The following is a 15758-nucleotide window of genomic DNA, read 5'->3' on the forward strand; positions in this document are numbered from 1 at the left end:
AAAGAATCAAACATTCGATCGGCCCTGAAGTGATGGATAAGTTAAGTTCTATAATATATATTTCCTACTCTGTGATTGAAACTTCACTTACTGTGATGGAAGTAACAATATTCACGTTTAGTGTTTTGTGTTCCCCTCCCTTGCAATATTGGTATACCCCGGTTTGAACTGGGCTGGGGTTCCATTGCTAACAGTCGGTGTGTGTGTGAGGTGAAGCGGGAGATTCAAGAGGACAAGGGGATAGTGTGGTCAGTGCAGGGCCAGAGAGACCGGGTTAATGATTGGTCAATAACACATTCCTTTATTTTAAAGCTGGCCCTGGTCAAGGAAGGAAGCGGCACCTGGGGTTGTTTCCGGAGGGCGGAACCAATGTTGTTCGCGCAGCGCGGTGAGGGGACGTTTTGCGAGTGAAGCACATCCGCCTCCCTGCGCAGGCTGGAGGTTAAAGCACTGGAGGAGCATCGTGAGGGTGAGGGCGAGTGGGTAAACACCTTGCCTGAATGGAAGCTGTGCTTCAAGAGGAGGTAATTTAACTCCTGGAGCCTGTTCCGGCTTTTTGGTGAATGGGAATTCACGAGAAACCTGTGTACCCAGCGAGTAAGAAGTCTCACAACACCAGGTTTACCCAGAGAGTACCATTACCTTGTAAATTGAGTCTGTATCTATGTACGCACTGTTTGTGAACACAGCTCCTCACTCACCTGATGAAGGGACAGCGCTCCGAAAGCTCGTGCTACCAAATAAACCTGTCGGACTTTAACCTGGTGTTGTAAAGACTTCTTACCCAGAGTGTGATGAGCATGTGGAACTGGCTAATGGGAGTAAGGTGAATGAATGGTGGAGATAGATCAAAGGGGAGGCGAGAGCAGCATATGAGGGAAGAAGAGAGCCTGGAATCCACTGCCTGGAAGTAGGTTCCATTGAGACTTTCAAGAGGGCATTAGAGTTTAGAAGAATGAGGGGAGATCTCATTGAGACGTATAAGATGATGAATGGGATGGATAGGATAGAGGTGGAGAGACTCTTCCCGCTCAAAAAAGACAGTAGGACTAGGGGGCACAGCCTCAAGATAAAGGGGAGGCGGTTTAGAACGGAGTTGAGGAGGAACTTCTTCACTCAAAGGGTGGTGAATCTCTGGAATTCTCTGCCCGTTGAAGTGGTGGAGGCTGCCTCGCTAAATATTTTTAAGACGCGGGTTGATGGGTTTTTGATAAGCGAGGGGATTAAGGGTTATGGGGAGAGGGCGGGAATGTGGAACTGAGCCATGACAGATCAGCCATGATCTTATTGAATGGCGGGGCAGGCTCGAAGGGCTAGATGGCCTACTCCTGCTCCTATTTCTTATGTTCTTATGTAAATCAACTTTTCTAGCCCCGAACCCCCTTTGACCTCCGAAGAGCACTGAAGGAACATTCTTATTGTGAACGACTCCAGGTGCAAAAACGTACTTTACAGAAGCGATTTGATTTATTATTGTTACATGTGTTAACATGTAGTGAAGAGTATATTTCTTGTAGGCTATACAGATAAAGCATATCATTCATAGAGAAGGAGAGAGTGCAGAATATAGTGTTACAATCATAGCTAGGGTGCAGAGAAAGATCAACTTAATGCAAGATAGGTCCATCCCAAAAGCCTGACAGCAGCAGGGTACAAGTTGTTCTTGAGTTGGTTGGTACGCGACCTGAGACTTTTGTATCTCTTTCCCGACGGGAGAAGGTGGAAGAGAGAATGTCAGGGGTGTGTGCGGTCCTTAATTATGCTGGCTGCTTTGTCGAGGCAGTGGGAAGTACAGCCAGAGTCAATGGTTGGGAGGCTGGTTTGCGTGAGGGATTGGGCTACCCTCACTACCTTATGTAGTTTCTTGCAGTCTTGGGCAGAGCAGGAGCCATATCAAGTTGTGATACAACCAGAAAGAATGCTTTCTGTGGTGCATCTGTAGAAGGTTGTGAGAGTCGTAGCTGATATGTCAAATTTCCTTCGTCTTCTGGAAAGTAGAGGCATTGGTGGGCTTTCTTAAACATAGTGTTGGCATGGGGGGAGCCAGGACAGGTTATTGGTGATCTGGACATCTAAAACTTGAAACTTTTGATCATTTCTATTTTGTCCCTGTTGATGTAGACAAGGACATGTTCTCTACTATATTTCCTGAAGTTGATGACTATCTCCTTCATTTTGTTGATGTTGAGGGGGTGATTATTTTCATCGCACCAGTTCACCTGATTTTCTATCTCTTTGATGCACTCTGTCTCATTGTTTGAGATCTGACCCACAATGGTGATGTAGTTAGCAAACTTGAAAATTGAGTTGGAGGGGAATTTGGCCACACCATCATGCCTTTATAAGGAGTATAATAGGGGGATGAGAATACAGCTTTTACAGGGTACCAGTGTTGTGGATGATTGTGGAGGAGGTGTTATTGCCTATCCTTACTGATTGTGTGGTCTGTGGGTTGGGAAGTTTAGGATCCAGTCATAGAGGGAGGAACCGAGGTCCAGGCCATGGAGTTTGGAGATGAGTTTCATAGGAATAATGGTGTTGAAGGCTGAACTGTAGTCAATAAATAGGAGTCTGACATAGGTATCTTTGTTATCTAGGTGTTCCAGGGTTGAGTGCAGGGCTAGGGAGGTGGCATCTGCTGTGGACCTGTGCGGTGGTAGGTGAACTGGAGTGGATCCAGGCAATCCAGGAGGTTGGAATTGATTCATGCCATGACTAACCTTTCAAAGCACATCATGATGATGGATGTCAGAGCCACTGGACAGTAGTCATTAAGGCATGCTGCTTGGTTTTTCGTTGGTATTGGGATGATGGTCATCTTCTTGAAGCAGATAGGGACCTCAGATTGTTGTAAAGAGAGGTTGAAGATGTCTGCGAATACTCTAACCAGCTGATCCGTGCAGGATCTGAGTGCTCATCTGGGTACTCCATCCATATCTTCATCTTGTAGTCTGATGTGCGTTGCAGGCTTTGCAATCTCCAGGGGTCTGTGTGGCTAGTCTGGGACTCAGGTTTGGTCCGGTTCACCTGAGTTGACTGCCTCACACCTAGACTTCAGCAGTGGATATTCCTGTTCATCCATGGTTTTTGGTCAGGAAACATGCAGATTCGCTTCTTTGGCACAATTTATTTCTTATCTGTATATGTTTATTTCTAATTAAAAAGTTCTCTTGTTCAAAAAGTGTACTTGGACCTTGTCTTTGTCAGTTTTAATGGGAGAGGTGTTACTGCTCCTTTGGTTCAAATGGGAAGAGAACTTCTGGATTCTCATGTTCGACACACTCCTCTCTCACGCGCCCTCTCATATCTGTATCTCACATTCTCATCTCACTCATCACTTGTACACTCTGATATGTGTGACTCTCAGTGCGAGGGACCCGAGTTTGATTTCAGCCTTGGGTGACTGTGGAGCTAGAATGTTCTCCCTGTATCTTGGTGGGCTTCCTTTGTGTCCCAGTTTCCCCCCACACTCCAAAGATCTGCGGATTAGGTGGATTGAGGTCCCGTTCTTCGTCCCTCTCCCAGTCTGATTCCCACGGTAGGCAGAGTGGTAAAATTCTGGCCTCTGCTTCCAACACCTTTCACAGAAATATGGCACAGGATGAGGCTATTTGGCCCGTCATGTCTGCCCCAGCCCTCCAAACAAGCATCAATGCTATTTTCCCACCCATTAAGGAGCTAGGCTTGGGTGAGGCCGCAGCTGGAGTACTGTGTGCAGTTTTGGTCGCCGTACTTACGCAAGGATATTTTGGCCTTGGAGGGAGTGCAGAGGAGGTTTACTAGGCTGATGCCGGAGTTGAGGGGGTTGAGCCAAGAGGAGAGGCTGAATAAATTAGGCTTGTACTCGTTAGAGTTTAGAAGAATGAGGGGAGATCTCATTGAGACGTATAAGATGATGAATGGGATGGATAGGATAGAGGTGGAGAGACTCTTCCCGCTCAGAAAGGACAGTAGGACTAGGGGGCACAGCCTCAAGATAAAGGGGGGGTGGTTTAGAATGGAGTTGAGGAGGAACTTCTTCCCTCAAAGGGTGGTGAATCTCTGGAATTCTCTGCCCGTTGAGGTGGTGGAGGCTACCCCGCTAAATATTTTTAAGACGCGGGTTGATGGGTTTTTGATAAGCGAGGGGATTAAGGGTTATGGGGAGAGGAGGGGAATGTGGAACTGAGCCACGACAGATCAGCCATGATCTTATTGAATGGCGGGGCAGGCTCGAAGGGCTGGATGGCCTAATCCTGCTCCTATTTCTTATGTTCTTAAGATACTGTCAGGAGAGTTGATGCAGACTCGATGAACCAAACCACCACCTTTTACACTGTAGGGATACTAAATACTCATATTTCAAACATACTCTTGTCTCACATTCATGTAATCTAATCCCTCACAAAAAAACAGAAAATGCTTGAAAATCTCAGCAGGTCTGACAGTAATTTGTGTAATGTCTCCACTGCAGGGGCTGGGGGAGGGCCATGTATCAATCTGGTAAATGAATGTTACATTCCCTCCAAGGCCAAATTATCCCCAGCTTCATCAGCAATTCAATTAGATGTATATAACTCAGTCTCACGGATACAATAGTTAAGGAGTTACCCTTCCCTCGCCATAGTATTCACAATATAGGGATGGATTGTTTGGTCCAATCAGTCTGTGCAGCTGTGCTCTTTTCTCTTAATAAACTGAAAACTATTGCAGTTGCTACAAACACTCAGCAGATCAAATAAACTTTGTGAAAAGGATAAGCAAGTTAACACAAAGCTAAACAAAATGCTCAGGGGGTTACAAGCAGCTAACAGTAATTAATTGACTGTGAGGTAGTTCTTGAGGAATGTGCTATGTGAATTCCAGTCCACTCGTTTATCACACCTGCCCGAATAATATAATTTTCTGTGTTCTGAATGTTTTCTCAAGTTTTATGAAAGAATCCCAAATTAACTTTTTTTTCAAAATAATCAAAAATGAAAGAAAAGCAGCTATTTCCTATCTTGTTTTTCTAATTGTAAGATTGCTTGGCATCTACCCAAAGGGGAAGTTATGCAGCTGGTTATCTAGAGAAACTTCCAGCTGTAATCTCAGTTATCCTCCTAATATATCATTCTGTCCATAGAAAACATGTGACCAAGTGTTGTCACTCGAACAAGCTGAAATAGCAGTTAAGTATAGTCATGCTTCAGACATCAGATCGCCAGTGCACAATATCCCAGGCGATCTTAAAATTTGGGAGTAGACCTGCTCCTATTTCATATGTATGACCCCTCATGTTTGATTTGATTTATTGTCACATATTAGCATACAGTGAAAAGTATTGTTTCTTGTGTGCTATACAGACAAAGCATACCAAACATAGAGAAAGAAAGGAGAGGGTGCAGAATGTAGTGTTACAGTCATTGCTAGGGTGTAGAGAAAGATCAACTTAATGCGAGGCTGGTCCATTCAAAAGTCTGATGTCAGCAGGGAAGAAGCTGTTCTTGAGTCAATTGGTACATGACCTCAGACTTTTGTATCTTTTTCCCGATGTAAGAAGCGATTATGTCCGAGGTGCATGGGTCCTTAATTATGCAGGCTGCTTTTCCGAGGCAGTGGAAAGTGTTTGCTATTCAACAATGTCACTCATGATGTGCATCTCCCACAGCTCAATTTTATTGCCCAATCTCTATATCTCTTGATTCCTTTAAGAATTCAAAATCTATCCATAAAGCCATAAATATCCAACAACTGACTCGTGAGTGGGGAATTTGAAGATTCCTTGCCATCCGAGTGAAGAGTAAAAAAAAGTATATGCTTTTATTTTGCACATATTCTGAAGTTTGTTCTGCTATGTATGTGTGTGCCCAATCCAATAGCTGCACATTTTTTTAGAAGATAAAATTACATCTGAAACAATTTTTTTTCATGCTTTCATAGGATATGAGCATCATTGGCAAGGCAACACATTTGTTGCCTATTCTTAGTTGCCCTCAAAGACATTGCCTTCTTGAACTGCTGCAGTCCTTGTGGTGCCGTACAGTGCTGTTAAGAAAAGGATGCAATTTTATAACTTAAAATGTATCATGGATATAATTCTGAGTAAAAAATCTAGTTGAGTTGTACTTCAAATAATTAGCAGATTATCTATTAAAACTTTGCAGTTGTTGCATCTTAAACTCTCACTCTGAGGATTTGTTCAGTCTAAAACATGTGTTAGAAGCTGGTTCTCATAAAGTCATGCTTAATGTACCTTAGCCAACTTTTTAAGATTAAAGATTGTTTATTAGTCACGTGTAGGCTTACATTAATACTGCAATGAAGTTACTAAAATTCCTCAGTCACCACACTCTGGTGCCTGTTCGGGTACACTGAGGGAAAATTTAGCATGGCTAATGCACCTAACTAGCATGTATTTATTTTGGACTTTGGGATGAAACTGGAGCACCCAGAGGAAAGCCATGCAGACGTGGGGAGAATGTGTAAACTCCGCGCAGACAGTGACCCAAGCTGGGAATTGAACCCAGGTCTCTGGCGCTGTGAAATCACTGTGTCACCATGCTGCCCATTTTAGAACAAACAATTGACACTTGTGGCAAAACTTACTATGTTTTGTTTCCAGCCACCAAATTGCATGCATAGCAATGCAGTTCATATGCCTTCAAGATGTGTTTAGAAAAACACTAGCAAAAAAATGAATGGAAGGATTGATAGACAGTTGAAATGAGATGGAGACTTTTGTGAGATAGACTAATTGAAGTGAGTGGCCTGTGTCTGATCTGTGCTGTAACTCAAAAAGTGCAATCTGAATCAGTTCAGCTATTTGCACAATACATTGTGGTATAGTGGAAAGTCTCAGATTCTACCAAAACTTCAATGTCATGAAATGGAGTTTGGAAATAAAAACTAATTTCAGTAGAAATCTGGAATTAGACCTGGAGTAGGAACAAGAGTGGGAATGTTTAACTTGAGAGCAATCTCTAATTATCTATAAACAAGAACATTTGCATATAGTTCATTGGAGGATTGGAGAATAGCCAATGTTGTTCCTTTGTTTAAGAAGGGTAGCAAGAATAATCCAGTTAATTACAGGCCGGTGAGTCTTACTTCAGTGGTAGGGAGATTATTGGAAAGGATTCTTCGAGACAGGATTTATTCCCACTTGGAAATAAGTAGACCTATTAATGAGAGGCAACATGGTTTTGTGAAAGGGAGATCGTGTCTCAAGAACTTGATCGAGTTTTTTGAGGAAGTGACGAAGATGATTGATGAGGGTAGGGCATTGGATGTTGTCTACATGGACTTCAGTAAGGCCTTTGACAAGGTCCCTCATAGACTGGTGCAGGAGGTGAAGCTGCCTGGGATCAGAGATGAACTGGCAAGGTGGATACAAAACTGGCTCGGTCAAAGAAGACAAAGGGTAGCAGTGGAAGGGTGCGTTTCTGAATGGAAGTCTGTGACAAGTGGTCAGTGCTGGGACTTTTCCTGTTTTTAATATAAATGATTTAGATGAAAATGTCACTGGAATGGGAATGGAGGGATACAGAAAAATGGTCTAGTTGGACCAATGAGCGGTGCAGGCTTGGGGGGCTGGAGGGCCGAAGGGTCTGTTTCCTGTGCTGTATTGTTCTTTGTTCTTTGGATTGATTAGTAAGTTTGTGGATGACACAAAGGTTGGTGGATTTGCGGATGGTGATGAGGACCATCAGAGGATACAGCAGGATATTAGATCAGTTGGAGACGTGGGCAGAGAGATGGCAGATGGAGTTTAATCCGGACAAATGTGAGGTAATGCATTTTGAAAGGTCTAATACAAATAGGAAATATACAGTAAAAGGCAGAACCCTTAGGAGTATTGATAGGCAAAGGGATCTGAGTGTACAGGTACACAGGTCACTGAAAGTGGCAATGCAGGTGGAGAAGATAGTCAAGAAGGCATACGGCATGCTTGCCTTCATCAGTCGGGGCATTGAGTTTAAAAATTGGCAAGTCATGTGGAAGCTTTATAGAACTTTAGTGAGGCCGCAATTGGAATATAGTGTTCAATTCTGGTTGCCATACCACCAAAAGGATGTGGAGGCTTTGGAGAAGGTACAGAAAAGATTTACCATGATGTTGCCTGGTATGGAGGGCATTAGCTATGAGGAGAGGTTGGAGAAACTTGGTTTGTTCTCACTGGAACGACAGAGGTTGAGAGGAGACCTGATAGAAGTCTACAAGATTGGAGAGGCATGGACAGAGTGGATAGTCAGAAGCTTTCTCCCAGGATGGAAGAGTGAAATGCTAGGGGGCATAGGTTTAAGGTGCGAGGGACAAGTTTTAAAAGAGATGTGCGAGGCAGATTTTTTACGCAGACTGGTGGGTGCCTGGAAGTCGTTGCCGGGGGAGGTAGTGGAAGCGGATACGTAGTGACTTTTAAGGGGTGTCTTGGCAAGTACATGAATGAGATGGGAATAGAGGGATATGGTCCCCAGAAGTGTTGGAGGTTTTAGTTAAGTTAGGCAGCATGGTCGGTGCAGGCTTGGAGGGCCAAAGGGCCTGTTCTTGTGCTGTAATTTTCTTTGCTCTTTATTCATTGGCTATGAAAAAGCATTCAATTGTCTTTTTCACCAAGTGCCAATGACATGTGAGATTCAATAAAAATGTGAGATTCATCCGGAGCCTGTATTGGAATCAAATAGTGAACATCAAACTGGAAGATGGTTGATCAGATATGTTTTGAGCAAAGGATGTAATACGATGAATCTGTGTCCTATTATCAAAATTATTCAACCTAAACACAGCAAGATGTACTTCCAAGACTAAAAAAACGGAGGCAAGAACCCAACAAACTTGTACGCTGACACCACTGAATCAGAAAAGGCTACACAAAATATCAGTGAACAAGTAAAATTTTGAAGTTGAGAACATGGATGGAGCATGAACACCCAAAAGACAAAACAGTGATAGAAGGAATACATTAGAAGAGATGAGAGAGTGAAGATCGAAGTGAATGGTGGCACACTGGAACAAGTCTACTTAGGATAAGTGATAACTGAAGATAGTAGATGCAATGCTGAAGTCAGAAGCAGGATTGAGAGAGCTGGAAGTAATTTTATGAAGATAAAGAAATGTGTTAACAAGAAAAAAACTCAAACGCAATATGCCACATTCTATCTACTTTCCTATATGTTTCAGAAATCTGGACAATAAATAAAGATACATGAAGAAAATAGAGGCCTTTGAAACATGGATGCTCAGACAAATGCTTAAAAGTCAATATTACAGACCATAAGATAAATAGTAAGAACAAAAAGAACTCTTAAAAAGTGATATCCAGAAGTGAAAATGTCAGTATTTCAGCTAATTGATCAGAGCTGAAAAACTACAGAGCTCCCTCCTAAAGGGCAATCATGGTATGATGGACATCATCAAAGAATGATTGCAATGGGCTGCAGTGGATAGGAGGATGATGCAAGACAAATGAGCGTGATATTCCAAGATGGCAGACCCCCCATGGTAGGGGTAACTACAGACAACAGTGAGAAGACCTTAAATGTACTTTACCATGTCCAATTTAATATCCTTTAATTAGAATATTCAATTTCTGAAATCTTGTCAGTTCACTTAACTTTTCACAATTTGTGTTGTAAACTGGTGATTCATGATTGCAGTTGTTTTCACTTAATATTTAATGATGTCCCACATTTGTTTTACAGTCAACAATACTACAAATTAGGAGACTATTTTAGCAAATAAAGATGCCAGCAGGGGTGTCCTGGTCTCGTTATCTGAAGATGCTGGGGTCAAGCGTTCTAGCAATGTTTGCGGGAGCAGAAGTAGTACACAGGTACTACAGACCAGATTTGGTGAGTGAGAAATCTTGTACATTTAGTTACCTCCCTAATCCTCACTATTGATGTCCCCTTGCTGGGAAAGGGTAGACTGGCAACATGACTTCAGATTTACGATAATATGACTCTTTTTGTCAACTACCAACACACCCTCTTTCTGAATGGGTGATTTAATTGTACTGCTTCACAAAGACACTTAAAAGCCGTGGTGGCACAGTGGCTAGCACTGCTGCCTCACAGCACTAGAGATCCGGGTTCAATTTCAGCCTTGGGTGACTGCGTGGAGTTTTTATGTTCTCCTCGTGTCTGCATGGGTTTCCTTCAAGTGCTCCCATTTTCTTCTCGTGCTCCAAAGATGTGTGGGTTAGATTGGCTATGCCAAATTAACCCTTAGTGTCAGTGGGATTAATAACTACGTGGGGCCAAGGGGATAAAGCCTGGGTGGGATTGTTGTCAATGCAGGCTAGATGGGCTGAATGGTGGCTTCCTGCATGGTAGAGATTCTATGATTCTGCATACCCTTCATGGGAACTTTCCAGGCACCTGCAGTTTTATCACCAGGATATGAAAATTGAGGGCTGATTATTGCACTGCACTTTAATCAGTGTTTGTTTTCTCCAAGCACGTAGCTGAAATGTGGCATAAAGACACGTGAGCCACGTCTCTCCGTTCTAATTAAAATATTCTTTCCACATTGACATAGAAATCAATGGAAAATGACACTGCACAAATTCAAATGTAATGCTTTTTTCCCCCGTCTTGTAAGTGTTCCTACCTCTGCCTTTCCACATCTCACATGCTAGTATTAATGCATTTTGTTTCTTTATGCATTTTAATCTTTATCATATTTATTAAAAGGTCTAGTGTGTATTTTATTTATCCATCCTATATTTTGGTTGTTACACCTTTTTTAAAACTACAATTTTTTTCACACTAGCAGTTGGTTGGTTCAAATTCTGTATTAATAAAGACTTGCCAAACACAACTGACAATGTCAATGTGGTCGATAAATCAAATAAAGGAAACAATGAAATTTCTAAGTTTTTTTTGGCCAACAGTTTTACCCAGTAAGCTGAGGATTTACTGGAAACAATACTTGTAGTATTAAGAGTTATCAAGAAAACAAGTGAACTTTTGTATACAAATACCATTTTATATAAACCATCAAGGTCTGAATCAAGTTAAAGCTTTAACTTTATCAACTTTCCTTGTGACTGAGGTACACATTTTAGTTAACAAGCTACAGTACCCCAAGGTTGAACATAACCTTGTTGATAGATGTAGATAGATTGAAGCAGTGATTACAGACGGACTTACAGTTTTTGTATCTATATTGCATTTTAGAGTTACAACAGTTGCATGAGCAAAGTAAAATCCAGCACATTCTTGACGTTGATCAGATTGGGAGGTTCTGATAAAAATCCCTGTGTTAATGCAATAAAAACAGAAAATGCTGGAAAAAAACTCAGCAGGTCTGGCACGTTAGCATTTCCAATCTGTATCACACTCAAGCTTTCATAGAATCCCTACAATGCAGAAGGAGGCCATTTGGCCCATCAAGTCTGCACCGTCAACAATCCCACATATTTACCCTGTTATTCCCTTTAACCTACCCATCCCAGTTCACTAAAGGGCAATTTAAAATAGCCAGTGCACCTAACCTGCACATTTTTGGACTGTGGGAAGAAACCAGAGGAAAAACATGCAGACGTGGGGAGAATGTGCAAACTCCATGCAGACTGTGACCCAAGCTGGGAATTGAACCCAGGTCCCTGGAGCTGTGAGGCAGCAGTGCTAACCACTGTGCTGCCCCTGTTAATGTGTCCACTTCCTTTCCTCAAGGTACGCTGAGTTGCTGTGGTAATATACACTTTCACATGCATGTTGTCTGGAGCTATGGATAGTAATGGCAGAGACGCCAAATGTCTTGCCACCAGATAGCTGACCTGGAATCTCTCCTGATTACCATTGGTATTTGTTCGATCTCAAACACACTTCCGTCGGGATGCCGATCTCCTCGTGAACCTGCTCCTGGGTCTGGCGAGACGTGCCATCAACAGGTCTAGGCAGTGGGCAATCGGGGGGGCCGTCTGTCCCGACTGTCTGCCCCTCTACCGCGGCTACGTTCGTGGCCGGGTGTCCCTGGAGAGGGAGCACGTGGTGTCCGCGGGCACAGTTGACGCCTTCTGCACCCGTTGGGCACCGCAGGGGCTGAGGTGCCTTAGACCCCGACAATCACATTTTGATCTTAAGTTTCCTTTGTACTTTTTGTTTCTGTTTGGGCTGTTCCCCCTCCTTTTGGGGAGCCGCCCCCTTTTTCTTTGTCTGAATGTAATTTGAGTTTGTTTACTTGGTTTGACCCGAAAGACTTGACTATCAATTAATTTGAGGTTATCCATTTTGGCAGTATTAAACAGAAGACAGATTATTACTTGAATGGGTGTAAATTGAGAGGGATAGATACTCAGAGACCTTTGAGTCTTTGTGCATTGGTTGCTGAAAGCACACAGGTATAGCAAGCAGCAAAGAAGGTAATTGGTACGTTTGGCCTTCATAGCAAGAGGATTTGAGTATAGGGATATTTTGTTGCAATTGTATAGGGTGTTGGTGAGGCCACACCTGGCATCCTTATCAGAGGAAGGATGTCCTTGCTATAGAGGGAGAATGGCAAAGGTTTACCAGGGTGATTCCTGGGATGGCAGGTTTGTCATGAGAGAGACTAAGTCAGTTAGGATATTCATTGAGTTTAGAAGAGTGAGAGGGGGTCTCATAGAAACTAAAAATTATAACAGGGTTAGACAAGGTAGTTTCAGAATGTTCCCAATGGTAGGGGGAGTCCAGAACTAGGGGGTCATAATTTGAGGATAAGAGGGTAAACCTTTTAAAACTGAGGAGAAACCTCTTCACTCAGTGGTAAATCGATGGAAGGCACTACCACACAATGTAGTTGAGGCCCTCTTGGGGCTAAAGCGATATTGAGGGAGGGAGAGAGAGAGAGATCAGGATATTGAATTCGATGGTCAACCATGACCAAAATGAATGGTGGAGCAGGCTCGAAGGGATGAATGGCCTACTGTTGCTTCTAGTTTCTAAGCCCTGGGGTGAGACTTGGCTCAGGAGCAGAGACTGTCAAAAGACCTCAAAGCTTGTAGCAGTGATGGGCCTTCCATTTAGTGGGCTGCAAGATTGAATGCAGGCATGTTTACTAAGTTATGGAAAATGCTTTATCATTTATATTAGAATCAACTTCAAAGAACTTCATTTTGAACTTTCCTGTTTAACTAATGGTTCCAATTTTCCCTTCTTTTAGAGTATACCAGAAATTCCACCTAAACCAGGCGAGCTTAAAACAGAACTGCTGGGTTTGAAAGACAGAGCACAGACTCATAATTCTGAACAACATTGAAGTGGAATAGAAGATTCACTTTTTCCATAAAATATATGGGTCAGCTATGATCTAACTTAATTTGCTTATAGATGACAGAATCTCACCCAGGCCCCATCTCTGTAACCCTTGTATTTATCGTAACATTCTGACACTAAGGGCAATTTAGCATGGTCAATCAATCCAACTTCAAGTTATTTTCATATTGAAATGTAACTTGGGAAAGATCTCCATTTTGGTCAGGCAAGTAATTGTGCAAAATATTACAAATAAATTGGAAGTGAATTTGAGAGTATGCTTCATTTCAGATGTTAAGTTCCATTTGTAGTCATACTTGGTTATGGCACTTAATGGACATCAGTTGTTATGATTCTTCCAAGGACTTGATCATTGAGATATTGACTATTCAGCTTGTGAAATAGCATTTTAGCAAAGCAGTTAGATCAATAAATTGACACACTGGCTGTCACCATGGTTAAGCTTTGTAGGTGCCTTGATTACTCAAATGGGTAGGTTTTGACCCTACATTTGTAGGGTCAAATAATTTAAGAAACTGCAAAGCTGGCAGCTTGCAGGATTCTAGTAAAATCAGTTTAAAATTAACATCTACTTCTGAAGACTTAGAATGCTAGAGGAAAAGTGTATTAAAGATGGACAGTAAACTACCAGCCAGTGACATCCATCAACAAAAACAATACTAGAGTAGGAATTGAGGTCCCTTTATAGCAACATCCAGAGCTAGTTTTAGATACCTAGTGCAGTGAACACTCAATGACAACAATCTTCAGGGAAGGGATTTACAAAAAACGGTGATAGCACTTTTGTCCAGTTTGTCCCAAAAAGGTAGCTAGCATACTTCAGTTGAGTGAAAACAAACATTCTGAACAATATCCTCACCCTAGCAAAGTGATTAAATCTAATCCTGTATGACTAGTAGTCAGTAGACTCCAAGAGTGGCAAGGCTGCAATTATATTCATTATGGTATGTAATAGTCAAAAGGCATTATATTTGGCCTAATGTCTGCTGGCTGAATTACACACTCCACTTAATCCCAATTTCCAGACACCATAGTCCTCAGCTGCCTTCCAGATAACATCCCAGAGCCTGTGATATCACCAATTTAGGCCTCCTACATTGACTTATACCCCTCCCATCCAGTCCATCTCTCCTCAGCCTCCTGTTCCCATGCAAACAACCCAAGCCTATTCAATCTCATTTCTGTAATTCCAGTTCTGGTAATGTCCCTGTAAATTTGTATCTTCTCACTTAAACCAAATTAGATTTCATACACCAACTATGACACAGTAGACTTGAGAAAGTTCTTAAAATGCTGTCAGGATAGTTTCCTCAAACAGTATGTTACAGAACCTGAGGGAGCAAGCTGTCTTGAATCTGGTCCTGTGTAATGAGACAGGTAAAATTAATGATCTTGAGGGATTCTCTTGGAATAAGTGATCACGATATGGTTGAATTTCTGATACAGATGGAGGGTGAGAAAGTAGGGTCTCAAACCAGTGTCCTCTGCTTGAGCCAAAGGGGAGTACAATATGATGAGGGCAGAGTTGTCTAATGTAGACTGGGAGCACAGACTAGTTAGGACAGCTGAGGAACAGTGGTGAATTTTTAATGAGATTTTTCTCAGTACTCAAAAATACATTTTTTCCCCACTGGAATACAAAAGGGATAACTAGGGAAATAAAGGAGAGTATCAAATTAAAAACCAATGTGTACAGTGGCCAAAATTAGTGGGGACCTAGAAGATTGGGAAAGCTTTAAAAATTTACTAAAAACAATAAAGATAGATTATGAAACTAAACTAGCACAAAATATAACTGAGTAAAAGTTTTTACAAATATAAACAGAAGAGTGGCTCAAAGTAAATGTTGGACCCTTAGATGAGAAGAGGGATTTAATAATGGGAAACAAGGAAATGGCCAAGACCTTAAACAAGTTTGTGTCAGTCTTCATGTTAGAAGACAAATAGCATACCAGTAATTGACAATTGTGGGACTGTAGGGGGTGAGGACCTTAAAACAATTATTACTGAAGAGGTAGTGCTTGGTAGGCTAATGGGTCTAAAAGGTAGACAAGTCCCCAGGTCTGGATGGAGTGCATCCCAGGGTACTAGAAGAAATGGCAGAATAGCAGATGCATTAGTTGTATTTTATCAAAATTTGCTGGACTCTGGGGAGGTGCCAGCTGAGTGGAAAACAGCTAAATGTAACACCACTTTAAAAAGAGGTAGACAAAAGGCAGGTAACCACAGGTTGATTAGTTTAATGTCTGTAGTTGGGAAAATGCTAGAATCCATCATTAAGAAATAGCAGGACACCTGGAAAAGAATGCTTCAATCAAGCAGACAGCATGGATTCATGAAGGGCAAGTCATGTTTGACAAATTTCCTGGATTTTTATCCAGTGTAACAAGTGGGGAACCAGTGAATGTGGTGTTCTTAGATTTCCAGGTGTTCAATAAAGGTGCCTCAAAAGGTTGCTGCGTAAGATTAAAAGAGGTACACAGCTGGGAGTAAAGTGTTAGCCAAATCTCAATCCACACTAACAGTTGGAATAAATGGGTG

General features: G+C 42.1%; 1 protein-coding gene across 2 annotated transcripts; it reads left to right on the forward strand.

Moving 5' to 3' along the window:
* Window positions 1-197: 197 nt before the first annotated feature.
* uqcc6 (ubiquinol-cytochrome c reductase complex assembly factor 6) lies at window positions 198-13469 on the forward strand. 2 transcript variants are annotated; one of them, XM_080191312.1, is made up of 3 exons: window positions 198-524; window positions 9660-9809; window positions 13105-13469. In XM_080191312.1, the coding sequence occupies exons 2-3, from the start codon at window positions 9702-9704 to the stop codon at window positions 13198-13200; spliced, it is 204 nt and encodes a 67-aa protein (XP_080047438.1). In that variant the 5' UTR covers window positions 198-524; window positions 9660-9701; the 3' UTR covers window positions 13201-13469. The 2 variants fall into 2 exon arrangements, with proteins under 2 accessions (XP_080047438.1, XP_080047439.1); XM_080191313.1 differs by lacking the exon at window positions 198-524 and adding an exon at window positions 1413-1434.
* Window positions 13470-15758: the final 2289 nt, after the last annotated feature.

Source organism: Carcharhinus amblyrhynchos, chromosome 6 (genome assembly GCF_965287045.1).
Source record: "Carcharhinus amblyrhynchos chromosome 6, sCarAmb.v2.hapA, whole genome shotgun sequence".
Taxonomy (NCBI): domain Eukaryota; kingdom Metazoa; phylum Chordata; class Chondrichthyes; order Carcharhiniformes; family Carcharhinidae; genus Carcharhinus; species Carcharhinus amblyrhynchos.

Coding starts and splice junctions, on each gene's coding strand:
- uqcc6 (XM_080191312.1), top strand. CDS start 9,702: ATGCCAGCAGGGGTGTCCTGGTCTCGTTATCTGAAGATGCTGGGGTCA. Junction 9,810..13,104: donor GGTACTACAGACCAGATTTG/GTGAGTGAGAAA, acceptor CCCTTCTTTTAG/AGTATACCAGAAATTCCACC.